The sequence below is a fragment of the Gopherus flavomarginatus genome, chromosome 2 (assembly GCF_025201925.1).
Source record: "Gopherus flavomarginatus isolate rGopFla2 chromosome 2, rGopFla2.mat.asm, whole genome shotgun sequence".
Taxonomy (NCBI): Eukaryota; Metazoa; Chordata; order Testudines; family Testudinidae; genus Gopherus; species Gopherus flavomarginatus.
Genome location: NC_066618.1, coordinates 181,123,162 through 181,150,841, shown reverse-complemented (window position 1 = coordinate 181,150,841; position 27,680 = coordinate 181,123,162). Strand labels below are relative to the sequence as shown.

Here is a 27,680-nt window from a genome sequence, read left to right as displayed (position 1 = left end):
TTCACTTTGCGCAAGCGTAAAGCAAGCTTCATGGAATGTACTCCTCCTGTCTCCCCTTTGCGCATGCGCTTCACACGCCCCCTCCAGCCAGACGTGACTCCTCCCCTTTCTACTGCGCACATTATTATTAAGACACAGTCATCTCGACGCAGCCGCAGATTATTATGACCCTGTGCCCTGCCAGTCCTGCCTTGCCCCCCTTCTTCCGCCAATGGATGGAGACGTTACTTAGGAGGTGGGGCAGCTCTGTCCAATCGTGCTGGAGGTTGTTAGTTTTGAGAGATTCGTCCTTCTTCCTCTTCCTTTCCCGGGTGGGTTGTCTCCAACTATGGCAGCTGCGGCGGGGCCCGGGCCGGAGGAGCTGATTTTGTTAGAGAAGCTCCTGGGGCTGAAGGAAGAGAACAAGTACGGTGCCCTGGAGGAGCGGAAGGTGAAGGATGCGAGGGGAAAACGGGGGACCCACTCGGGAATGTGCGCGCGCAACAAACGGGCCGTCCTCGCGCTCGTCCTGTCTCCTCGCGCTCCTCCCTCTCCCTTTGACGAGCGCTACCAGTGTAGACCTAGACGAAACCTAAAATGCAACAGACACTTCCCCCTTAATGTTGAACTATAAAAATAGTGCATAACTGTGGGAAGCACATTTGCAAGGCGAATATTGCATGGGGCCACCTGAAATTAAGGCTGTGATTTAGTCACAGGTATTTTTAGTAAAAGTCATGGACAGGTCACAGGCAATAAACAAAAATTCAGAGGTCTGTAACCTGTCCATGACTTGTACTATAAATACCCATGACTAAATCAGCCGGGGGAGGAGCTACTAGGGAGGGTACACCCTGGAGGACTGCTGGAGGGGCGTCCTGGGGCCAGTGCCACCAACTGCCCGCGGACTGCCCCAGCAGCGGCTGCTCTGGCTGCCCGGGGGCCGCCCCAGCTGCAGCAGTGATGGGGCTGGCTGCAGAGCCGCTCCAGCAGCCACAGGTGTGGCTATCCCAGGGGCCACCTGAGGAGGCCGCTGCAGAAGTCACGGACGTTGGGAAAAGTCACAGAGTCCATGACTTCCGCAGACACAGAGCCGTCACAATAACAAATGGGCTTGCCAATATAAAATCAAAGTAACATGAAATCTGTCCCAAAACACTTTCATATTAATTTCATTCTTCCCAACTTTGCCTGCCCTTTATGCTCAGGCCTTTGAGTTATTGTAAAATGATATTATTTTCCTTTTCTTGGAAACATACCATGTTCTCTAGATTTGTTGATCAACCCAATGAAGAAAGTAGCATTTTATTTATAATACCGGAATAGGGAAGAGGTAGCTTGTGTTTTCAGCATTATGTTTTAAGACTATGGTATGTTCAGCTTTGCTTCTGGCAGCTTTGAAATCATTCAGTTCAAACTAGATCAGCCAGATGCACAAGATGAATCTTTATTATATTTTCTTATTAATGTGTATCTATTTTCCTGGTTTACCTCTGAATTTTTTGGTATACTATTTTATCAGGTATGCAGTACAAAATATTTTGTATTTAGGGTTGGCATAATTGATTCATTCTATCTTCTCTACATGGTAACCTTTATCAGTTTTTACTTCCTGGCTCAGTACTGCTGTAAGCAAGTAGTTGTTGCCACACGCTTGTTGATGAGTACAGTGGTACTGCCACTGAGGTACTCTGAATGCACATTTGTGTAATCCTTTGCTTCTCAGTGTTTACCTCAATATACATTTGTGTACCATGCATTTGTTTGCTGAAGAGGTTTTTAATTGTTCAGTAGTAATACTCAGCATTGAATTTTGATTCCTATAATTAGAAATCTATTCTATTTTGGCATTAGGAGGCAATCAACAAAATTCATGGTGTTCCAAAGCATAATTATGTGTAACAATGAGGAAAGTAGTCTGTCCTTAATTCAGATCCTGGAGATCTGATAGTATCCAATAGCTAAAAGTAGTAACATACTGCAGAAAATTCCTTGTTGAATATCTATTGTACTTTGAATATTGGCTGTGTGACAATGAACATGAGATCATTAACTTCATAAAATTGGAAGGAAATAAGTACATCAGGGCATCTGTTATCACTGGAAAAACTAGATGTTTGATGCCCTTTTTAAATTAGATCAGGAATTAGTTTAGACTCTCTGGAAATATGCTTAATGCTTAAATGCCAACAGTATTTAGCATACAATCTTTATGAACCATTTTTGAAATATAACTTGATTCTTCTGCTTCTGAATAGTTGGACATTTGTGATATTTCAGTCAATATTCTGAAGTCTTGTTTAATTAGATCAATGTTCATTTTCTACATGATTTTTTAAAAAGTCTCAAGTTTAGCTGTAGTACATTTCTTTTTCTTTTCTTTTTGCAAGAGAAGAACTAACTGCTGGTTACTGCTGAGCGGGATATCTACAGGGGACACTGAGATTCTGTTTGTTTGATTGGCCCTTACGCTTTTTAAAGTTTGGGTTTCTGTTATGAAAATAGCAACATAATTCTTAGGTTTATGATCTGGTTTAATAATTAGAATACATGCTGTCTAATGCCTTTATTCTGTTTAAGATACTTAATGATAATTCAAGTTCCCAATGAGAGGCAAGGTCTTGTGGAGAGAAATGGGTGCTCCACTGCATGCTTTCTGTAGTGCCATCATAGTCCAATCAGTTTCTTACTGGATGACTTCAAAGAATATTGTGCACTATACTTATCCACTGTTGAAAGTCATGCATGGACAGAATGGTTGTCTGTCTTGTCAAGTAAAACCAAAGAGTTAATTCACAGTACATTACTGATTTCCTTTAAAACAATTGCCCGCACGTACAGCCTAAAGTGATATAGTTTATGGCACTGGCAGTATGGAAGACTGGTATTAAGAACTGAAGCCAGTTTTCCATTTTCTATAATACTGCCTTAATAATTAGAAGAAAATGTTTTATGTTTAGAAATTTTCTTGGTTTTAAAAGTTGTACACATAACAAGATTAAATTTGGTTTGGGATCTTAAACTAAATTAATATAGTCATGGATGACTTCTCTAGGAATATCAATCATTTTTAGGATCAGAAAAGTTAACTGTAATAGTTTTGAATATATTTCAGATACTATATGCCTATTACATTTTGTACTTTCAGGGTACTCAGATGAATAAAATAGGTAATTTTTCTTTTTACAATTTGAAGTACAACTATACATAAAGGTCTGCTAACTTTTTCATTATGTATGTTTTCAGTGATTATGATAAAGTTTAATACAAAGCCAGGAAATCGTTTTGGTGTGAAATTTGTTCTTGTCCAGTTTAATGGTTTTCATCATTAAATTGGTGGTTGTATTACAGTGATGAGGACAGTACTTAGAATTAGACAACAGTAGGTTTGACTTCTATAGCTCATATTTTATTGAATTTGGTAAATATGGACTCAACTTTTGTAATTTGATCAGCATCTGTATAGAGAGTCCATGGTTCTGCTGCTCCCCTTTTCTCCTCTATTCATTCTTGCCTTCTCACTCTGGTAACTGAGAAAGAGTTGTACAGGGCAGACTTTGTCCTTTTATAGTTTGCAGGTCAGCTTCAAACCCCCATCAAGTGACTTGTTTATTGGTTACCAACCCACCTGGGAGAACTGTTTTTCTGTAGGCTGTAGCCAGCTCTTTGGTAGTGGTTCCCAAACTTGTTCCGCCGCTTGTGCAGGTAAAGCCCCTGGCGGGCCGGGCTGGTTTGTTTACCTGCTGCGTCTGCAGGTTCGGCCGATCGCAGCTCCCAGTGGCCGTGGTTCGCTGCTCCAGGCCAATGGGAGCTGCTAGAAGCAGCAGTTAGTACATCCCTCAGTCCGCGCCGCTTCCAGCAGCTCCCATTGGCCTGGACCTGTGGACATGGCAGGTAAACAAACCAGCCCGGCCCACCAGGGGATTTCCCTGACGAGCGGCGAAACAAGTTTAGGAACCACTGGTCTAGGGTGATTCTATTTGAATGAGAGGTCATCAGGTTTTATCGAACCTCCATTGTTATCCCTCTGCTTGGTGCAAAAATTTTTCAATTCAATATGGAGGCTACAGAGTCCAGGTGAAGGCACAGAACAGTTTACATCAAAATGAGCTTCACAAAACAAAAAGGAGGTTACAGATTAATTAAGGGTTTTTCTACACTGGGAGTTATTTCGGATTTAGCTGTTCCTGATTAACTCCATGTGTGCCTTATTCCAAATTAGCTTAATTCACTGGCACACTATTGGAAACACAGGGTGCTTGTGAAGTGTGAGTCTCTTAGTTTCCACTGTTACTAGTTGAACTGTGCTCAGACTTCCTTAGCATGGGTAAAGATTGATACAGCATTTGTATCTCCTTTTCTCCTCTTGGAGCAGCATTTGCTGTTACAGTTACCTGGCAAAGTCTCTTCAGGAGGTGGTTGAACAACTTGACAATTATTTGTATAGGAGTTCACAGGAACAGAGAACATGTGCTATATTTAAAAGGTATCACAAAAAAAACCGAAGTAATTTCACTACTATAAGATTTTTAAAATTTAACACTAAGCTGTAGCTAAACCCTAAGCATGGAGAAGTGCAATGCAGAATTTTTTTTTAAGGTGAAACAACACATTTGCTGTTGCTCCTGAAACAACTTCCTCCCAGTAACTTAGTCAGTCACTAGACTTGTATAACTCTAGTTATCTGTCTTCTAGAGTTATGTTCCTACACCTAACTGTGTAAAGTCACAACATTCACAATCATTAAGCAGTTATTTAGAATAAGCATTGAAAAAGTCTGACAGGTATGATTTATTTGTGTCTGTCCAGAAAAGCTGGATGTTTGCTGATTCTATAGTTTGAAGTTTTATTTTTACGCTTGAAAATATGTATCAAAGGCTACCTATGAAGATTTCTGGTAGACGATAGTTCTTATTCTGATGCTCTCTCTCATTTTGGCATGGGTTGGTTATATTGAACTAGAAATACCCTATGTCTATGTTCTGTCTTGCATGTATATCTTTTTTTTACCTAAAATGGAAACTCAAAAAAAAAATCAACCCAAGGGTTAAGAATAATTTAAATATTTTCCATGTGAAGTATTATTCTTAGCATTAATATTTTTAATTGCTTAATTAAAAGTGAACATATTGGGATACCATATAGTGAGGTTATTTAACAAAGACTAACCTTTGAACATGACAAACTTACATGGTATTTGTTTTCTTCTAGATTCCAGTTCTTCAAACAAACAATGGTCCCAGTCTAACAGGATTGACTACTATAGCTACCCATCTAGTCAAACAAGCTAAGAAAGAACAGCTGCTTGGAAGTACTGCAGAAGAGAAAGCAATAGTTCAGCAGTGGTTAGAATACAGAGTAACTCAAATAGCTGGACATTCTAATAAAGAAGATATAAGAATAATTCTGAAGGTAAGGATAACTTAATTGTTTTACCACCAGAATATTGAATTTTGGAGTGACTGGACACTAAAGCTGTTGTGTTGGGGACAGTATATTCATGTTCATACGTGTATTTACTTTTATAATAGAAATGGGTAGATATTGACAATCTCAAATCATTTGCCATTAAATTTGTTGCCATTTTTCACTTTATTGAAAACACAACCTGAAACTTAATGAAATGGTTTTAACTATAGAATACATAAAGCAAGCCTTCTGCTCTACTGTAAAAACTTAATATGTAAGAATGTAACGGAGAGAGAATGTAATTGTGCCTCTAAAGTTCAGAGAGTGTTTAACTATTTAGTCTCTTCTAAATCCAGAAAGGCTACAGTTTTCTCACGTCGTTAAGCTACTACTGAAATCCCAATATATGTAAATCGGCCTGCACTCTGTTTTATTTTTATTGAGAACGACTCTTTGCTTCAGTAACAAGGCGGGATCTACTTCAAGTCTAGATATTATGTTGATTGGATAAATGGATGAATGCCAAGATGAGTTAATATCATCATCTCACATATCAGAAGGCATGAGTGAAAGCATAGAGGGAAATTTCCATAAACTCATGTTTTCATATTTATAAACTACTAATGTATGGAATTTTTATTGACTGTTCCTCACTGCCCTAGACTTAAAAAATTGTTCTCCCTTAATTTCAGAAGCTGTGATTGGGAGGGGGACGGGTACCATTAAGTTTTACCCAGTTAAAATGAAACTAAAATCCTTTCCATTTGCTTCTTCAGACTTCTTGGATCCTTTCATCAAAAATGTCAAAAGTAGTTTAATTTTAACTATCATATCAGGGTAGGAGGTTGAAGAGGCCTAATTTTATTATTAAAAGTGTACAACATGGCACTGAAATTCCATATAAAATTATAGAAACATTTTAAATTTGAAGAAAGAGAACTTCTTTAAAATTATATAGAAAGTACAAAATGTCTAGTATTCTACAGCTGTATCTACACTGCAATTAAAAACTCATGACTGGCCCATGCCAGCTGACTCTTGTGGGGGTCAGGTTGCAGACCTATTTCACTGTAGTGTAGACTTCTGGGCTCAGGCTGGAGCCAGGGCTCAGGGACTCTGAGATCTGGTTAAAACTTTATATAAAACTTTCTGAAGGAAAAATAGCTTTTTGGAGGAAACATTTTCATGGAAAATTTGTATTTTCTTGGAAATTCTGGGGGGGTTTCTTTAATTCAGTGAATCAAAAAACTTGTGGGTAGAACTGGGTGAATAACTCTTCTCTTCCGCGCCCCTCCTCTCGTCCTCTCCCTCCTGTCAAGGTATGATTCTCCACTCTGAACCTTAGCGTCCAAAAGATGGGGTACCTGCATAGACACCTCTAAGCTTAATTACTAGCTTAGAAATGATAGAGCTGCCACCACCCAAAAATATAGTGTTTTGGGACACTTTCTGGCCCCCAAAACCTTCCCTGGGGACCCCAAGACCCAAAACCCCTTGAATCTCACAACAAAGGGAAATAAACCATTCCCCCCTCCTTTCTTCCTCCCAGATTCTCCCCTCCCTGGGTAACACTGGGAGATCCCTGTGATTCAAGTCCTTGAATCTTAAAACAGAGAGGAAATTCACCTTCCGCCCCCCCTTCTCTCCCCCTCCCAGACTGTCCCTGAGAGAGAGACAGTAATCCTAACACAGAGAGAAATCAGGATTTTCCTCCCCCCTTCTCTCCTTTCCCCCACCAATTCCCCGGTGAGTGCAGACCCCCTCCCCTTGGGTCTTACACCAGAATAAAAAAAATCAATCAGGTTCTTAAAAAGAAAAGCTTTTTAATAAAAGAAAGGGAAAAAAAAAGTAAAAATTGTCTCTGTAAAATCATGATGGAAAATGTTACAGGGTCTTTCAGCTTATAGATACTAGAGAGAATCCTCCCCCCAGCACAAATACAAGTTGCAGCAAAAAGAGATACAATCCTTCCAGCAAAACACACATTTGCAAATAAAGAAAACAATCAAAAGACTAAACCGCCTTTCTAACTGGTACTTACTAAATTGAACAGAAGAGGCTGTTTCAGAAAATTGGAGAGTCTTGTATACATGTCCGATCCCTCTCAGAACCCAGAGAGAACAAAGAAAAAACCCAAAAAGCACAGACAAAGGCTTCCCTCCACCGAGATTTGAAAGTATCTTGTCTCCTGATTGGTCCTCTGGTCAGGTGTTCCAGGTTTACTAGCTAGTTAACCCTTTACAGGTAAAAGAGACATTAACCCTTAACCATCTGTTTATGACACGACACCCCCCCCACCCCATCCCACCCCCGATTTGTTGGCAGTTCCACATACACATGCCCAGTGGTTAGGACACCCTGGGATATGCAGGGAGACCCAGGTTTCAGGAACAAAAAAGTGAAACATTTTTCATTTGTTTAAAATAAAAGAAGGAAAACTTTTCAATGAAAATTTTTGAACATTATAATTTTGTTTTGTTCAGAAGTTTTCATGGAAAACACTTAATGTTTTTTGACCACCTGTTTATGCGGGCTTCTTCATATGGGCAGAACCCTGCTGAGTTCACTGTGTGTCTGTGCTCGTATATGGGATCATCTGCACAGAGCAAGGATTACTGCCTTAGATTGTAAACTCGTTGGGGTGAGGATCTTGTCTTGTGTGATTGCTCAGCGCCCAGAACAGAGGGGTCCATGATTATGACTGGGACAACTTGGTCTTACTGAAATATAAATATTTAATAACATCTGTGACAGGTTTGCTCACAGAAACCCTCTTGGGAGCTGCCACCTAATGTGCCAAGACTACTTCTGCCGCTGCTTTCCTGCCCTGTCAGCTTAGGACTTCAGTGCCCTGCCTGGTTTGAGCCAGACTCGCTAGCCTGCTGCAAACCCAGACCCAGCTCTGAACCACGTCCCCTAACAGCTGTAGGCTTGACTAAAAGCAACTTACAGAAGTGTTCCTATCTTTAACACTCAGATGCCCAACTCCCAGTGGTGTCTAAACCCAAATCCATTCGCCCTCTATAACACTGATAGAGATGCACAGCTATTTGCCTGCCGCCACCCCGCGGTATTAATACATACTCTGGGTTAATTAATAAGTAAAAATGATTTTATTAAATATATAAAGTAGGATTTAAGTGATTCCAAGTAGAAACAGACAGTACAAAGTGAATTGCCAAGTAAAATAAAATAGAACACACAAGTCTATGTCTAAGAAACTGAATACAAATAACACCTCACCAGTTCCAGTAAGCTTCCTTTTACAGACTAGTCTGGGTCCAGAAATCACTCACACCCCCTGTAGGTATTGTCTTTTGTTCCAGTTTCTTTCAGGTATCTTTAGAGGTGGAGAGGCGCTCTCTTTAGCCTGCTGAAGACCAAATGGAGGGGTCTCCCATGGGCTTAAATAGACTTTCTCTTGTGGGTGGAGACCCCCCTCTTCTCTCCTATGCAAAGTCCAGCTCCAAGATGGAGTTCTGGAGTCACCTGGGCAAATCATGTGTCCATACATGACTCACAGTTTCTACAGGCAGAAGCCATTGCCCACATGGTATCTTGTATGTCTCTAGGAAGATTTCTGTGTGGATTGGAGTATTCCAAGATGCATTGTTCCTTAAGTGCTTCTTTATTGTGTACTTAACTTTGTAAATTCCTTTCTAAAGAAGCTGATCAAATGCCTTACAAAGCTTACTTAGAAATCAAGCAAGTATACAGCCAGTATTCATAACTTCAAGTATAGAAATGATATATGTGTACAAATAGGATGAATAGATTCAGTAAACCATAACGTTTACAGAGATATGTTACATGGCACATGTAGCATAAAACATACTCTAGTTATAAAGCATTATGGCATACATCATCACAACATCAATAAAATGGCCACAGTTGTGGGGAGCAAAATGGTTTCACTATAAGGCATGCTTGATTATCATTGCTTTGGAAAGTGAATCTGTTTTAAATCTGTTTTTAAAAAATAAGTAAAATTAATATGTCAGGTTATAGGCTCTTCTCTTAGCTGTAAATATAAGAAGTAGATATTTACAAATTCTGTCACTATTACTACATTTATTCAGTCTTGGTTATGGTTTGCAGAAAGTACTCTGATTGCTGGGTTTTGCTGTATATTTACATTGTGAATACTAGAATCGCGGCTTTACAACTCCTTTCAGCTGGTATACTATGTTATGTCTGCTAACCATACACACTTTCCCTTTGCTGGAAACTTGGAAACTTTCCTTTTCAGTTTAGTCTAAGACAACATGAATGTAAATCTGTACTTTTTATTTTAATTTTCTTGCTCTTTTGGAATACAGATTAAAAGGCAGATTTTTCAACTTGGCCATAACCAGGTTTCCACAGTGCAGCAGGCATAATTGCTTGACAATTGGATATCAAAGTACCATTTTATGTCTGTAAATCAGGTACTTAAGTATTAAATGATCTAAATTCTGGACACAAAAGCAGTCTTAGACCAGAGTTATAAAAAACAGGCCCTATCTGACAACTTTCACGTCACAGTTTTGATCGTAGCAGCAGTGGTAGTGTGGGAAAGAGAAATTCTTACACATTTTATATTTCAATATTGTATGTAAATTGTTTCCAAACAAAATAAAAACTTCACTGCTAGTACTATAAAGTAGATGTTGGGAGAGGAAGAAGAGTCTCAGCACTTAATTTTAACCAATGATAGCAATTTTCCTGGAGATACTCATTTATATCTGGTGATAGATGGCCAGAGTTCTTGCTGAAACAATACTGCATGAAATACTGCCTCTGTAGAAATGTTCCTACAGAGCAGTAGTTATTTCTTTGCTTCTATTTGTTCCTCTTGCCACCGTGAGTTTATAGTTGGAACAAGAGACAGCCTAGTACTGAGGTAGATAAGTATCCTGTGCCAAAAGGGAATATGGGATAAAAACTAAAGTAGGCAGGCAAGTCTGAGATTGTGGTTTTACAATGTATCTGGAATGCATAGTGGCAGTCTTGGGACAATAGCAGCCTAAAGCTGCAATTTGTAATGAGTTGTGTGTTTCATGTGCCAAAAGCAGTTCAGTCACCTCTGCTGTAAACTAGGCTGCCTCTAGTTGGCTCTCAAATGAGATGCTACAATTCTGTAAAACCTCAGTAACAAAACTGTTTAGTGCTTGTTAAGAGATTCTGAAACAAAGGTCTTGTTGAGAAGAAAATGTATAGAATACCCAAACTGATCTTTCTACCTTTTTGGAATAGAACTCCTGCATAGCATCAAAACATCTTGTTATTTGCATTGCCTTGAATAGGGTTTTTAATTTTTTTTCATAACATGGACCACCTTCCTATCCATTTACAAGCAAATAACATCCTTGTGGCAACTACAGCACTTGTGTATATGGAGAGGTTAGAAAAATACACAGGGTACCAGGGCTGTGAGCTCCTGGGGCAGCTCAGCTGCAGAGCCTAGCCTGACCTGGTGCTCTGTGCTGTGTGGTGGTGGTGGCAGCACAACTGTAGCACTGCCAGCCACTGGTGCTCCAGGCAGCGCAGTAAGGGGGCAGGGAGCAGAGGCAGTGGAAAGAAGGCAGGGGAGTTTGGGGTGGTGGTCGGGAGGGAAACAGAGAGTTGAATGGGGACAGGGGTCCTGGGGGGCAGTCAGGAAGGAGGGGGAGTTGGATGGGGCAGCAGGGGGCTGTCAGAGGCAGGGGTTCCAGGGACAGTCAGGAGACAGGGAGAAGGGGTGGTTGGATGGGGCAGGGGTCCTGGGGAGGGGGGGAGCTGTCAGGAATGAGAGGAGGGGGTGGTGGGGGTCTGGGGGCAGTTAGGGGACTGGGAGTGGGGGTGTGTGGATGGGGCAGGGGTCCCAGAGGGGCCGTCAGGGAATGGGGGGGGTTGGATGGGGCAGGAGTCCTGGGGGGGGGGGGAGGCAGCGCAGATAGGTGGAGGCTGGGCCATGATCCCCTCCCCTAACCAGCCTTCCTTACAATTTACGAAACTCGATGCGACCCTCGGGCCAATAAGTTTGCCTACCCTTGATCTAGTAAATAAGAAATGCATCGTTCTCCATTTTCTAACAATAAAAATGTGAAAAATAATCTGAGTAAATGTGAGTTACACTATATATATATTTAAATTTGTATAAATGTAGTATACCCTGGTTATTAAAAAGAAGCAGCAAATTTAGTGTAAAGGCTGTATTTTGATTGGAAAACTATGTTTTAATGGTTACCAGCCAATGAGAATCAATAAGTTAACCTTGGCTTAAATCTGTGTTTTCTGCTTGCTGATTTTAAATCATTTGATTTAAATCAGTCCACTCTGGGAGCTCATCTGTCATATTTTTTAGGTTATTAGTTTGACTAAGATCCCCAGGACCTGAGGAATTTTTAATTGCAGTGTAGACATATCTGTAGAATACCAGACATTTTATAGTTTCCATATAAAATTCATCCATGGGAATCCTTATAGTAGTCCATGATGCAGGAAATGAACTGAACACTCCTAAAGTATTCAGAAAATAACAAACAATCTCAGCTTATACTGGAGCATTATAGAAGTAGCATAAGCTACTGCTTCATAATATAATCTTAAATATTATATTACCAAGTAGGAATCCTGTCATGATAGCCAAAGCACAGGGGGAAAAAGTTAACCCTTGTTCCTCTAAGAATAAAGCATACTGATCCAATTCCAGTTGCTGAAGTAACTCATCATTTTTATTCCATCCAGTGTCCCAAATTCTAGAATTTTTCAAAGTAAACTCAGTGTCAATTTTTAGATTTTATAAAAGTGAAGTATTTTTGAAATGTTATGAATATTTGGATGTATAACATTAAGCGAACTTGCTCAGTAATGTAACTAAGGAGCAAACTTTTTTTATGATCTTATCTTACCATTCCTAACATGTAAGCTGTACTGTGTGTGCATAACTGTTTTTTACACAAACTCGTGGCGTCTGCCTTTTAGAAAAATTTCCAATGCCGAAAACAATGCAGTAAGTATATAATAACTTTTCTGATGAAATTTTGTTCACTGAAGTACAAGTAAAAACAGTGTGATTATATCATGGATGGTATTAGATATTTAGCTTTTAATTTGCACAATGAAGATTTTATAATTTTATGCAGGATGTGGAAAAATATTGGGGGGAGACAGCTAGGACTGAGTCTCTGGTATTCTGATCGAATTCAGCATAGGTTTAGTTATTTTGTTATGATAAAGCTGCATTTAGTAAGTGACACAACAAAAAATGTCGGTTGGAGACTGATTATTAATATATTTTTATGCAAGGTGATATGTAGTCCTTTAGTAAATTGATTTACAGATTAGCTCTGCAAGCCTTTTCCCTTAACACTGAATTAGCTTTCACATTTTTGTGTGACTAAACAATTTCTATAATACCGTTGTTGCCCCTCTTGATATTTAAAGTAATTTGAGAGCTAAATAATATGAACAAGGCAGCAAATAGTCTAAATAAAAAAAAAGCTATATAGCTAGGAGCAAGTGACCTACAGTTTTAACTGTGTAGGGGTTAACATTTTCCCTGATTTACTGTATAAATAGAAATCAAAACAGAGGACATTCAACAATTGCAAAAGTGCAGAAGACAGTCAAGAAGAGGTTGATAGAAATAGTAAATTGGCATAATGAAGTCAAAGTTTGCCAAATTCTTCAAATGTAATATCAAATGGCTTGTAAATTCTCACTATTTTAGTAGTTTTTGTGCTGTAGTATTCCCGAAAAAATGGATTATGGAGATGCTCTATAGTTAATGCTGAAGCTAATTTTTAATTATAAAGCGGATGATCAGTTCCATTCCCCTTGCCCCAAATTTCCTCAAAAAGCAGCCAGTCTGCCTGAAAAGGAATATTCCACATATCATGCCAGCATACGTTTTTTAGAGAAACTTGGAAACATCAGAAAAGATGTTGTAAAGCTGTGTTTTTTTAAAAGTCTTTGACTTTTTGAAAATGTTGTTGTTTTGTTGGTCTTATAAAGGAGAAGAGCTTTCCTGGTTTTGGTGGGGTGGGTACCAGGAGTATTGAAAAGATGTGTAACAAGTAAGTGATTGGGTGAACATCCCATCTATCTTAGAATCAGAGTATAGGGTCTTGAATTTTCTCCTTTCAGTAGGTCTAGAGGGAGGTGGCACAGGAAGACAGGAAGAAACATATGGAGGAGAGGAAGCAGTGTACATGTCTTCACACTCTTCCTGCCTCAGCCTAGCAGAGGAACAAGGTCAGAAAGCTCCCAGACTCAAGAGGAACTGCAAAACTGGGCATTTTCCTATAGTGTTTAGAAGAGACACATACAAATTTAAAGACTTTTCAGTTTGTTCCTCCACCTCTGCCCCATCTCTTGTTTGCTATTTGGCTTTTCTTGTCTTGTTTAGTGGAGTGGGGAATTGGATACAGGGGAGGGGAGCAGAAGACTGGTGAGAGATGGGAAGAAGGCAGAGAACGAGATGGGATACAAGAGAGGAATGAAAAGGATGAGGTGCTGGGGGCTGGGAGACATGGAGAAGGACAAAGAAAAGCAAGGTGGTTTATGTGTATTAAGCTTCGGATACTTGGAATTCTCTAGATATAGAACTTTTTCACTGTGAATAAATTTCCCCATCCTCTATTCACTATCCCCAAATCCCAACTAAGTACAACTCCCCCACTCAGTACCCATTCTTACAACCCCTCATGTGGACTTGCTAAAATCTGTGGGAGAGGGGAAACACTTTTGTGAGCTTCATAAAATATTGAGGCAGAGCTCTCCTTTTATAGATTCTATATATCAATACCATTTAAAATGTTAACAATAATTAATAATCTGGGAGATTCCCAAACAAAAAAAACTGAGTTAAGTTTGAAAGCGTGTTTCAGTGGAGTCTGTCTAACATCCAAAAAACCTGTGTTGTCTTTACAAAATTTTTGCACCTTAAAAATAAAAATTCCAAATTATAATCTTAAAAATATTCTTCTACTCCACCAATACATGACTTTGAGAATTTACAGAATTCTTAGATGATTGATTGTACTTTGGAGTTATATTTCTTTCACAGTCTTTGCGCATCTTACAAACAATAGATATGAAATCAGTAAAATATACAACCAGCTGCATATTTCCATTACAGAACAAAGAAAGTTAAAATTGGATGGATGATGCAAGTGGAGTGAGTGATTAGCGATAAGAAGGATCATATTCTGTGGGGGAACTAGCTGGATCCTTTTAATTGTACATTTACAGACTGTCATATGGAGTTTTTTAGGGTTTTATTATTTATTTTGGGGGTTAGCTGGGCTTACCCAGCTGAATCACTTTTCAATTTCAAGCCCTGGTCTACACTATGAGTTTAGGTCAAATTTAGCAGCATTAGATTGATTTAACCCTGCACCCGTCCACATGACAAAGCCTTTTTTGTTGACTTAAAGGGCTCTTAAAATCGATTTCTGTACTCCTCAACGAGGAGATTAGCGCTGAAATTGACCCTGCTGGGTCGAATTTGGGGTAGTGTGGATGCAATTCGATGGTATTGGCCTCCAGGAGCTATCCCAGAGTGCTCCATTGTGACCGCTCTGGACAGCACTCTCAACTCAGATGCACTGGCCAGGTAGACAGGAATGAGCTCCAGCATGGATTGAACGGGAAGTACTGCATCTGATCGTTGTATGGGGAGATGAATCCGTGCTATGCGAACTCCATTCCAAAAGATGAAATGCCAGAATATTTGAAAAAATCTCCAAGGGCATGAAGGACAGAGGTTATAACAGGGACCCACAGCAGTGCCGCGTGAAACTTAAGGAGCTCAGGCAAGCTTACCAAAGAACCAGAGAGGCAAACGGCCACTCCGGATCAGAGCCCCAGACATACTGCTTCTGTGATGAACTGCATGCCATTCTAGGGGGTGCCCCTACAACTACCCTACCCCTGTGCTTCCCTCCTCCGCCACCCCTCCCGGGCTACCTTGGCAGTTATCCCCCCATTTGTGTGATGAATTAATAAAGAATGCATGAATTTGAAACAACAATGCCTTTATTGCCTCTGCAAGCAGTGATCACAGTGGGGAGGGGAGGGCGGTTGGCTTACAGAGAAGTAGAGTGAACCAAGGGGCGGGTTTTCATCAAGGAGAAACAAACCGAACTTGCACACTGTAGCCTGGCCAGTGATGAAACTGGTTTTCAAAGCTTCTCTGATGCACAGCACGCCCTACTGTGCTCTTCTAACCCCCCTGGTGTCTGGCTGCACATAACCAGCTGCCAGGCAATTTGCCTCAACCTCCCACCCCACCATAAACATCTCCCCCTTATTCTCACAGATATTGTGGAGCACACAGCAAGCAGTAATAATGATGGGAATATTGGTTTCACTGAGGTCTAACTAAGTCAGTAAACTGCGTGCCAACAAGCTTTTAGATGTCCAAAGGCACATTCTACCACCATTATGCACTTGCTCAGTCTATAGTTGAACTGCTCCTTACTACTGTCCAGGCTTCATAAGCCATGGGAGCAAGGAGTAGGCTGGGGTAGTGCGACTGCGCACTGCTGCTGACTGGGAGAGCAGCCTGGGGCAGAAGCCTCCAGCTGGCCTGATATTCCAGGCAGGACTGAATCTCCATTAGATGAAACTTAAAGAAGAGAATGACCTGGAGTCATTCCCATTTTTGTACAGGCACCCCCGACCGACCTCACCAAGGCTGGCCAGGAGCACCCATGTCTGCTCAGGCGCCCCCGACCAACCTAACCGAGGTCGGCCAGGAGCACTCACAGGACGATGACGACGGTTAGCAGTCATATTGCAGTCTGCCATCGGCAAGGCAAGGCAAGGGGATGCTGCTGTGTAGTACTGTGTCTGCCAGCAGCACCCAGGAGACGTACAGTGACAGTGAGCTGAGCAGGCTGCATGCTTGCTGCGGTATGTCGTCTGGACGGATAATCCAGGAAAAAAGGCGATAAGCAATTTTTTTGCCGTTTGTTTCATGGAGGGAGGAAGGGGAGCCTGACGACATGTACCCAGAACCACCTGTGACAATGTTTTTGCCCCATCAACCCAGCATTCCAGTGGGTGGTAGAGACTGTGGGAACTGTGAGATAACTACCACAGTGCAATGCTCTGAAAGTCGACGCTAGCCTTGGTACTGTGAACGCACACCACCAACTTAATGCACTTTAGTAGGGAGACACACATTTGACTATCAAATCGATTACTAAAAAATCGACTTCTGTTAAATCGACCTAATTTCATAGTGTAGACATACCCCAACTCTTCCTAACAAAGTCTTTTCTGTTTGAGAATAATTGAGACCGCTTCAGCTATTGTGACTGGCTGACAATTTATTAACTGATATAAATTGACCTAAGAGGCAGTTTTTCAAGCATTTTAGTTCTATGGGGGATATATCATCAGTTGCATTAATATTCTGTCCAGCTGCTATTGTATTGACTTCGTAATTCTTTTATTTATTTATTTATTTAATTTATTTTAGGATCTTAACTTATACCTTGAAGACAAAGTCTACCTTGCTAGAAACAACCTGACTTTAGCAGATATTTTAATGTACTATGGGCTACATCACATCATAGTAAGTAATATTTAATTACTTTTCTGTTATAACAGTCATAATCATTAATGCATGTGAGTAATAAACATTCCTTGCTTTAGAAGATTGCTAGCTAAGTAGAAATACTACTTTTTCCATTCTGTAATTAACATTCTAAAAGGGCAGAATTTTGTGCAAGTGTTAGATTTAATTTGCCTTAAAATGTGGCTCCCTTTTTATAGTGGTACTTAGCTGTGGAACAGGCAAAGGGAATGTCATATCTATAGTATTTGGATAAAGAGATTTAAAAATTTCCTTTATATAATGCAATATAAGGACACTGTATGTGCCTTTTATTTCCTGACTATTCTAACTTGGTGGCAAAAGTTTGTATCATTACCATTCACAGAATTGGAGGAGGAAACAAATGGATAAAACTGGAAGAACTTAGTGACAAAAAATTAAGGCAAAACCTTGATCTTGATAACGTTGGTGAAGTGATACCTGGTCCAAGAAGATGCAGGTGAAGATAAGCTAAATGCTAGAAGGGTGTACAAACGTGGCGACGAATTTTTTTATTTTTTTTTTATTTTTTTTTTTTTTTTTTTTTGAGAAAAGAGTGCTCAGGCTTCAGGATTTGAGGTTAAGACTTGATCATACATGATGATAAAAAGAACAGTGAATTTAGGATGGAGAACTGCTGCTTGCAAGAAGCAAGAACCAGAATTGTTACACAGAGTCCATGAAATGCAGGAGACAAATCCTTGGATTCTTTTTTAGATAGATTATTTTATGTAGCTAGAAGTACAATGTTAGGAAGAGTTGTAGCTCACTTCGGAGTCAGAAGGCATAAAGATATGGCAAAATCAAGATTCTTCTGGTAGTGAGAGGAAGGAAGGAGTAGTATCATGGAGGTAAATCACTGTCTGAGGTGGCGGTTTTTGATACTTCCTATGCTATAAAGAATTAATGTTGCTACAGAAAATGGGTTCTAACTTCCTGGGGATAAATCTGGATGGGATTAGTCAAAGTTCTAAAGTAGAAAGTACAGATAATTATTTTTCAGAAAAACCACTATGAGGAAAAGGGATAGGGCAACAAGATAGATTAGCCAGTACCACTATAAAATGTACTGCTTTTAGAAAAATAATCTTGTCCCTGATTCAGAGTAAATTTAATTGCAATCTGTAGAAATGTCCAGGAATGAAAATAAGAGACAGGATTAAGGAAGTAAATGAAAGGGGTTCTATCTTGAATGATTTTATTAAAATGTTAAGAGTAGATAATCAGTTGACTTGGAATTAATTGTGTGAAAAAAGGTGATCTTAGAATATTAGTAATCTATTGTATGATTATGTTATTAAGATTGGTTACCTTTTATGTAGCGTATGAAGGATTTAGTAACAGAAGATGTAAGAATACAAGTGAAATAGTACAGTTAAAAATTAGATGAAGAAAATCAAGCATGTTTAAATTCAGAGTTTGCTCCAGAATTGACCATCTAATCAAGAGGAAAAGATACCTGTTATTGCTTAGGGAAATAGAATAGGTGGTAAAAACAAATGAGTTGATTCTCCTGGACTGTGACTTCAACCATCCATATATTGGTTGGGAAAAGTATGTAGAATAATATTGATGTCTAAAAATGTTTTTAAATTTCTTGGAAGATTTCCTATCTCAAAAAGTAGAAAGTGCAAATAGTGGGGTAGTTATCCCAGACCTGATACAAATAAGGAGGAAATCTAGGTGCAACAAAGAACAAATTGTTTTGAATATTGTAGCCTTATGGCTATAGCCAGATGTCAGTACTTAAATTTAAAATGACAGATGATAACTTGAAAACTTTATGTGGGAGGGGGTGTTTGTTTTTTGAAGTAGGGGAGTACCTGGGATGACATTGCCCTACTCAAATTTCAGGGAGGGAGGTGCTGCGCTTCTTAATGCAGTACTGCTTCTGGGACCTATCTTGTGGGCCACCTTTTGGGATCTGTATTGGCTAGTAGGCCGTGAGAAATTTTGAAGATTTTCTTTCTTCCCATTTCCAGCCCCTTCTGCCTGCTGGAAAAGGAGCTGATCTGCCTGCCCTTCCTCCTCTCCCCCCAAAGAGAGAACAGTTCCAAGCTCTTTCCTTTCTTGGCTGCAGAAATAAGGATGGGAGGAGGACAAAGGAGTTGCCCTTCTTCTCCCTCCCTCCACCCAGAAATTTGTTAAAAGAATCGGATTGCACAATACTGCCTCAGATTACATACTGCCAGTAAACAGTTGATCTCTCACTGTCAGTGGTAGGTTAGTACAAAGATTAAGAGCAGAGTATGACTATTGTGAAGAAATCAAACTTTTTAATAAATAAGGAAAACCAAAAAAACTTTTTGTTGCATTCAACCTCTATTCATTGGGAAAATGCTTGTTTTTAACACTGCTGATACTTCTACTCTTTTTGCTTTTGCTTCATATTCTCCCTTCCTCTTCCGTTTCCCTGTGCCTTTGTTCATTTTCCTTTTTTTTTCTTCACTTTGCAATTCCCCATGGGCAATAATTTCCAATTTCCTCCCATCTCCCTATTTGCTAACACAGTCAGTAATTAAACAGTTTAATATTAGTGTTCAAATTATTGTAGAGTTAACACTACAATCAGGTGAATGAAGAAAGTGGTGTTCGCATCTGCCATTTTCAGGCTGTTAGCAAACCAGTGAAAACTATACATCATCTTTTTACTTTCATTTAACATATTAAAAATTATCTTTGCAACCAGGAAGTTTAGAAACTGACATATAAATAAAATCTTGGGTTCTGCAGAATCTGAGTTTATAAAATTGGCCACATGGTGCATTTATGTGAAGAGTTTGATATCCCCTCACTCTCTGAGCCAAGAAGTCTCTTCCAATCCTGTGTACGACTATGTTTTTTACATGGGAGTCATGAGTTCATGATTTTAGACATTTTTTGAGTACATTTTGTGGGGGTAGATGAATATGGTGAAAAATAGAGTAGAGCTGACAAGTTAAATCATGGGTTCCAGAGAAAACAGAAGTTTAGCAGTACTGCTGGGGTACAAAAAGGACAGTCAATGAGCTTTCAGTAAACTTTAATTCCTCCATAGGTTATTAGTTTTACTAAAATTGTCTCTGATGTGGAAACAACCTTTATATCTACACTGTAAATTAGAACTGAGGTGCTTATGCTATATGAGGACATTTGGGGACTAATCAGTAAAATATCTGCTTAGTTCTATTTAACATCATAGTGTTTCCTGAGATAAAGATATAGACTTAAGATTACTCTCCCAGTTCATAAACTGCATTAATCACCCATAATGAAAAAATAAAAATAAGAAAATACATCACACAATAAACGACCTCTGAACTTAACATAGAATTTTCTGTCTAACCAAAAATAAAACTATAAAAGTTTCAATCAGAGTATCAGGTTCATGTCAAACATAAACAAGTTCAGATCAAATAAATTATTCTAATATGAATTCTATCTAATAAACTGGGAAGGTGGCCTTCTTACATGCAAGTCCCCAACTTAAGACTGGCTGAAAAACTTAGTATAAGAAGGAAAAATCAGTTCCCAATTCAAGTTCATTAATATTTGAACTACTTATCCAGCATTTATTGTTCATATTTTGAACAATATTTTATTCAATGTCCATTAATAAACTTCCATCTTGTCTTAATATTGAGCTGAAATTATTTGCTAATACTCTTTAACATCTATTTACACAAAACAGGGAAATAAATGTTATTTGGGGATACAAAACTACGTTAATGATTCTTGATGTTTTACTGATCACCATGACTTTTGCCCTTGATGACTCTGTGACTTTTAATTAAAAAAGAGATAAAATAGCCATAACACATAGTTACCATTTTTCCTTTACTTCTGTATTCTGTTATAACAAATACTATTTAAAGCTAGGGGCCGGAGCCTATAAATCCTTACTGTTGCATGTAGTGGCTCTCTATGAAGCATAGTCTTGCTGAATTTGCTGCAGGATCTGACTTGAAGTTGATATCGCATTTTTTTAATCAAAGTATTGCTAAATTTGTCAGGTGTCTTATCAAGCCATACCAGTAAGATACTGTCAAGTTGTTATTCGCCTCCCCCTCCACCACCACCACCATTCCCTCTGTTTTTTCTAAGCACTTTTAAATTTGTACAAGTGTTTGAGCTCTCATGATATCCTTATGCTAAAGGGTTCGGTATGTAAACAACTTGGTGAGACTCTTGCCCACAGAGTTTAGAGGGTGAGAATTTCTCTATAACCACAGTGCTCGGGGCAGCTCCAGGCCCCAGCACGCCAAGCGCGTGCTTGGGGCGGCAAGCCGCTGGGGTGGCGCTCTGCCAGCGCCAGGAGGGCGGCAGGCAGGCTGCCCTCGGTGGTTTGCCTGCGGAGGGTCTGCTGGTCCCGTGGCTTCGAAGGCTCTCCTGCAGACATGCCTGTGGGAGGTCCGCCAAAGCCGCGGGACCAGCAGACCCTCTGCAGACAAACCCCCGAGGGCAGCCTGCCTGCCATGCTTGGGGCGGCAAAATCCCTAGAGCCGCCCCTGACAGTGCCATTGAAGTTATATACCCTTTGAAGAATGTAATTTATAGTCCTTTTAAAGACTCATTCTAGGCTCATTGTATAATAACTACTTTGGTGAGCCTTCATCAGCTCTGCATAGAAATATCAAGGGTTTTCCTCCTTTAAAAAAATCCTTAAATTGAGTGGCTGTTTGTTTGCTATTAAAATTGCTTAAATAGCAGATAATTATTTTAATCGCAGAACAGCAGCTTTTCTTAACTTGAGGGAATTCTCTAATTTAATGAGGAAATACAGAATATAGCCATCTATAACAAAATGTTGTAAAAATGCCGTGGAGATGATCTCTAAGCAATTAACATAAGAGTTATGATCTGAGTAAAAACTAGAGCATGCCACAAAATGCTTTTTTAATATACTGCACCAGCAGAGTACATTATGTAAATAAGGTAAAATATCTTGCCCTTTTTTTTTTAAGAGTACAAAAAGGGTTTCGTTTTCAGAATAGATATTTTTGCCTTCTGTTTTTTCACTCTGCTAAACAGCCCCTAGTAGAACTAATTCTCCTGCTTTTTCACTTTTGTAAATCAAAAATAATTATTCAAATCTGGGAGTTACTGGTGTGAGAGAATCTTAGGCCCATTGTCAGCTAAATTTCAGTGTAATTCCATATTTTAGGGCCCAGTCTTCCACATTAAAAGTAGATTTTTACTAAAAAAGGACATATTTTAACTGCCGTGCTGCTACTAAAATACCATAGTTTACTCCAGAATGTTCCAGTACGTTTTATATTTTAAATACTGAATTTTGTAAGGCCTCAGTGTGGTATACACATTGCTCTTGCCATACTCTTCATTGCTTTGTAAATTGTGCTGCTCTTTATATTGGGTACCAGTGTCAAACTACACTGAATATTTAGGACAACCATATGGGATCAGTGGCGTCTTTTCTATGCATGTCATTGAGTGCCCAGTATATGAGGAACTTCAGGCAGTTTTACAGGGTATTTTAATTAAGACCATTCTATTCTGCTTTTAATAGCTTTCACTTTTTGGTTTGTCAGGTCTCTAAAAAGCTAAATTTTTTCTCTTACCAATTTTGTTCTTTTCTACGTGGATAATGCTGATTTAATTTTCTAGTGTAGCAGAAAAAATGGGTTCTTATGTAAGTGTTTGTGTACTTCTAACAGTGATGTCAGTTGCGGTATGCAGAGCTGATTTCACCTTTCTGCACCAGTAGGAGACGAGCTTGCTAATTAAGTTTCAACGTAATTGGAATGGACCAGAAAAGGGGATTAGAGTTTGAATTGCTGAATTTTTTGCAGAAATATAGTGGCAATAGTATGTTTGCTTTCTGGCAAGTGAGTTCCTCTATCTAGAGAAGAGTGGTGTCTGCTGTAAGTGATGCTGCAAAATCTACTTGTTTTCAAGCAGCTGAAAGGGCTATTGGGCTCTTAGATGTGCTTGGCTTAGTTCAGAGTTACAATAATTCAGCAAAGCAGTTCTGGAAAATCAATATTGTGAAGAGGAAATGTTCTCTTTTCTACTCTTCTTCCCTACTCCTATCCCACCCCATTCAACCTCTGGTATTTTTACTATCCCCATGCCCTCTTATCTTTGCATCTCTTACTCCAGTTCTGTGCAGTACGGCTCTATGATAGAGTACTATGGCGGAAATGTACATGTTACAGCCAACACTTGCAATCCCAAAAGTTGACTGTTACGAGATGAAGACTCTAGCTACTGAAACTATTCAGAATTATCCCTTCTTTTTCCCTCTTTGCTCCTATTATCCAGCAAGTTGGAGTTGACAATCTTCCATGTGGCTTCCAGCTCTAAACTAAACTTGGAACAATCAGTCTTCAGATGCTATGAGGGCATATCTTCAGATACAGTAATATCCCACTGGAACGTTCCTCTAGCATAGTACTCACATATGCTCTGGCCAGCATGGATTGATTTAAATCATCAACTTTAATCATGTTTTCCATTTGTATTTTTTAGTTATCTTCTTCAGAGAGGTTGATTGTTTTTTTTAATTGGTTGGTAACCATTAAAACATGTTGCTTTGCAATTAAAGTATAGCCTTTACACAAAAATCGGCTCTTTGTTTGCTAACCAGGAGGATACAGTAGCTCAGCAAACATTTGTTAGCAGTTATATAGCTTAATCTACATTTATTCAGATACTTAATTTTCAATTTTCTATTATGTTAGAAAATGGTGAATGAATCATTCTTTATTTACTAGATGACTCATTTGTTACTTTCAATTTGTGTAAAGCTCTTTTTGGATGGAAATGCAATTGAAAGTGCACAAAAATTAAAAGGTTTTTGTGTTAAACTGCCTTAAATTTGCTGGACACACAAGGTGAAAAAACTATCACAATATGCTGTGGATTTAAAACTCATTAAACAAAGGAAGCATTATGCGTAGTTAGTGAATTGAACTGATTGTTCTGGTCACTATATTTTAAAGGATTTTTAGAATGAATAGATGTCACTCTCGCACACCTAATTTTTATTCAGAGATTGAAAGAAGAAAACAAGCTTCTGTCTGTATGTGCATATATAGTCTGATATGGCAGGTTCAGCTGAAGATCTTCTTTGGTCCCTTTGTAGTAGATTGCTGTCTACCTTTCTGGGCTTAATCAATTTTCAAGTGCCTCATGAGTAGGTCAGTTAATATGGAAGGATGTGGAGGGGGAACAGAGCATTTGTAAAGCATGCTGGAAATTAAGCTTTCAATAGAGGTTCTAGGAAGGGTAATTTTAAAAAAAATATATAATATATATATAGAGAGAGAGAGTAATGGGACGATTGTAGAGAAATCCTAATCCTACTGAAAGGAGGATAGACAGTGAAGAATCAGCAGTACAGTCAGAATTTCAGTGCCTCTTCCGTGCCTTTGGCTTCAAAGAAAATGTAATGGTAATTAGATTTCATCGAGAATCTTGGGCCAGTTTCTTGTTTACATTGCATAATTCTTGGTTGCAGTCAAATGCAGAAGTGGAGTAAAGCTCACCTCTGTAGTCCTCATCCTGGATTGGCTGTGTGTCTACTCCAGTCTTCAGACATACATTGAGGCAGCTTTTAAAGCTGTTCATTATTAAGATGTTTACTGATGGGCTGGTCACAAATAAATCCTGTTCGCAACTACACAAGCACCAAGGAGGGAGGACGTAAAGTCAGCATAATGGTCCTGGAAGCTCCTTCTAGTTTCATCTTCCCATGGCCAGTTAATTTATGTTCACAGCTAGATTATTCCAATAACCCTAAGGTCTTTACTTGAAAACGCTTTAAAAATGTTGAACGTTTGTGGTGACCTGGCTAGGCAAGGCTATACTAATTGAAAGGAGAGGCAGAGGCACAAACCAAGACAAAAGGGATAATTTTAATTCTTTAGAACTTTGTAAGGAAACCCCAAAAATTATACCAGGAGCATAAATAATATAGAACATTACCAATGACTTGCTACTTATAATAATAAACTGTAGGTTACCAACTCATTAACCTTTGTGAGCTTGTATACACTGTGCAGTTAGTACCAAGTGTATTGTTAACAAGAACAGGAGAGAACAATATACTGTGTCACTTCAGAGGAGAATCAACTTTTCCTTTCCTTGGTGGTAACTCCCTCTCCACTCTTGCAGTCCTGTTTCCTGCTTCTCTTTGACTTGAAGTGTTCCTTAGATTTGATGTTCTTGTGGCTGTATGTGTTTTCACTGATTTTTATCCACAAGCAGGCCCTAGCGGTCCTCACTTGCCCGTTAGGCATCTTTGAACTGTATTCCTTCAATAGATGTTCAAACAGTCATTCTCTCTGTTCATACGCTTTAGATCTTTTGTGGGTGGCTTCTTGTTTAGTTTTCAGGATCTGTTTTCATCAAACACAGCTTTTTGTTTTTGGTTTTTTTTTCCCTTCATCAATTATATTTCCTTTCAGGTTTTTTTTCCCCTTGATAAAATCTACAGATGTACCAGAGAGAGAGTTTCATTCTACTTCCCCTCTCTTAACAGTGTCTGCCTGTTCACATACCCAGGTCTTCTTCCCCCCCTCCCCCAATGGTTCTGACATGAAAACTTTCTTGCTTTTCCTTCTCACTTCCGAATCCCTTACTTTAGTCTCCTGTTCTTCTTTCCTTTTATCACCTCCCTTCCTACCCAGGCTTCTGTCAATCCGCTGGCTCATATCTCTGTTCTCCTCCTTCTCCAACAGCTTTTTCCCCAGTTCCCTGTCATCTCTGCTTGGATGCAAATCAGTATTCACTGAACTGAAGGGCTCTCCTGGGAATTGCAGTGGCGAAAGGAAAGAATGTGAGGCCGTCACTCCCAGGAGCCTGCACTGGCAGTTCCTCCCGTTTGGCTGTACTGCCCCATTCCTTCCACGCAGCTGTCTGCATGACTGTCTCTCCTGTCTGGGGTCTGTACAGATGCATCAGAGAATGGGGCTGAGGGTGGTACAGCCTCACAGGAGAAGCTGCCAGCATGGGGCGCTGGCTCCTGGGATTGGCAGCCCCATGTTCTGCTCCTTTCACCACTGCGGTTCCCGAGAGAGCCCTGCAGTTCAGCGGATACCAGTTCCTATTCACAGATATAAACTTGTATCCGCACAGGGCTCTGTCACGTGGATTCTGAGCCCCCTCTTACTGGCCAGCTCTCTCCCCAGGACATCATTCTGTGCTACTTCATCACAACTGCACTAGGGGCTAGTTCCAGGGTGCAGATTACTACACATATGCACTTCTAACCATGGCAGACAATCCTACTAATTCATGGTTATATTTCTAATGTGGACAGATCCTCAGTCTATAGCTTTTGGTTGTGACGATTTGAATGATGCCACTTGTGTCCTGGATACTAGTAATCTGAGTACATCTAAAGAAAATAAGTTACTGTTGCATGTGACAGTTGCATTTACGGACTTTTCTAGAGTTGTTGAACCACACCCAGCAACTATTGCTGACGCTCTTAGATCAAACGGTAAAAAAATTAGAAGCATACCTTTAATTCATTTCTGTCTTGAATATACTTGGAAACAGTCCATCCGTCTGTTCAGTACTGCTTTTTAAAAATGTAAACGAGGCATTTGGCCTGAGATGCAAGACTGCAGTTCAACAGACAGCTTCCTAGACTGGAGCTCAACAGTGAAGATTACTTGTATGTCTTTCAGAACTTTTCCTAAGGATACTATATAGTAATCTCTTGCTAAACATGCAAAATTCCAGCCTTTCTTCACTTTCCTAGAGGTACTGGAACAAGAACCAGGCCTGTATGCTTTGTAATCTCTGCTTTAAACCCATACAGTTGAGCCTCCAGTTCTGTTTTATGTTGAATTATGCAAATTATGGTTGAAAATCTTCAGACTTCCATAAAGCTAACATATGGTTTTAAAACTCCACAACCAAAAAATATAAAATCAGTGGACTGCACTGCTAGACTGTCATAATTTTTCATCCTATTTAAGAACTGACTTTATAAAACTACTTTTTATTCCTGTAACTTATCATATGTTTCTCTGTTAATAGGATATGATTATTTAACATCTTGTATTTCTTCCCTTCTTTAGGCTGAGCTTACAGTGCAGGAGAAGGAGAAATACCTTAATGTGTCTCGCTGGTTTAATCACATTCAGCATTATCCAGGTATCAGGCAACATCTGTCTAATATCGTCTTCATGAAGAATAGACTCTATACTAATCCCCATTAGGGGTCTTCCGTGCCATATTGGAAGGATGATTGGGAATTGAAAAAATGGGAACTGTTGTCTAGATTTCAAAACCACTAACTTGTAAGCATAGATGTATAACCTTCCTTATGTGAACCAAAACAGATGATGCCTAAAGTAATAAAATTGCGTTGAATAACTATCATTTAAGTTTTGAACTGCATAAAAGAATGGTATAGTTTTTGTTAAAATGCAACAGTAGTGAAAAATGGGAATCAAGAATCAAGTTTTAATCTTCTTAAATTATTTTTTTAAGTGAACTATTCTTTTACCCATGTAATAGCTGAATCTTTAATATAAGATAAATGAACAACTTGTCCTTCAATATTCACTCCATTTTGCTATTTATTGACCTACTACATACTTAGCACTTCATTATTTTCATTTTATTTTCCATGGATGTTTACACTAGTTTTGTAAATATTATGGTAAGAGCTATATTGTGTGCCAGGGACATGAAAAAGGGAACAAATAATGTATCAGTTGCAAACAATATTTATGTGATCTAATAAATTTATTTTAAAAGTCCTGTC

At 39.2% G+C, this 27,680-nt stretch overlaps 1 protein-coding gene across 1 annotated transcript; it reads left to right on the top strand.

The window, feature by feature from the left end:
- The first annotated feature begins 283 nt into the window (after positions 1-283).
- On the top strand, positions 284-27,680 carry EEF1E1 (eukaryotic translation elongation factor 1 epsilon 1). Its single transcript, XM_050940334.1, has 4 exons — positions 284-430; positions 5,191-5,391; positions 16,841-16,936; positions 26,989-27,680. Exons 1-4 carry the CDS (start codon positions 329-331, stop codon positions 27,127-27,129), a joined length of 540 nt encoding a protein of 179 aa, XP_050796291.1. The 5' UTR covers positions 284-328; the 3' UTR covers positions 27,130-27,680.

What these genes read in the sequence shown, in the direction of transcription:
- EEF1E1 (XM_050940334.1), top strand. Translation starts at nt 329, where the DNA reads ATGGCAGCTGCGGCGGGGCCCGGGCCGGAGGAGCTGATTTTGTTAGAG. An exon ending in GTGCCCTGGAGGAGCGGAAG is followed by an intron (nt 431 to 5,190) that starts GTGAAGGATGCG and finishes GTTTTCTTCTAG; the next exon opens with ATTCCAGTTCTTCAAACAAA. An exon ending in ATATAAGAATAATTCTGAAG is followed by an intron (nt 5,392 to 16,840) that starts GTAAGGATAACT and finishes AATTTATTTTAG; the next exon opens with GATCTTAACTTATACCTTGA.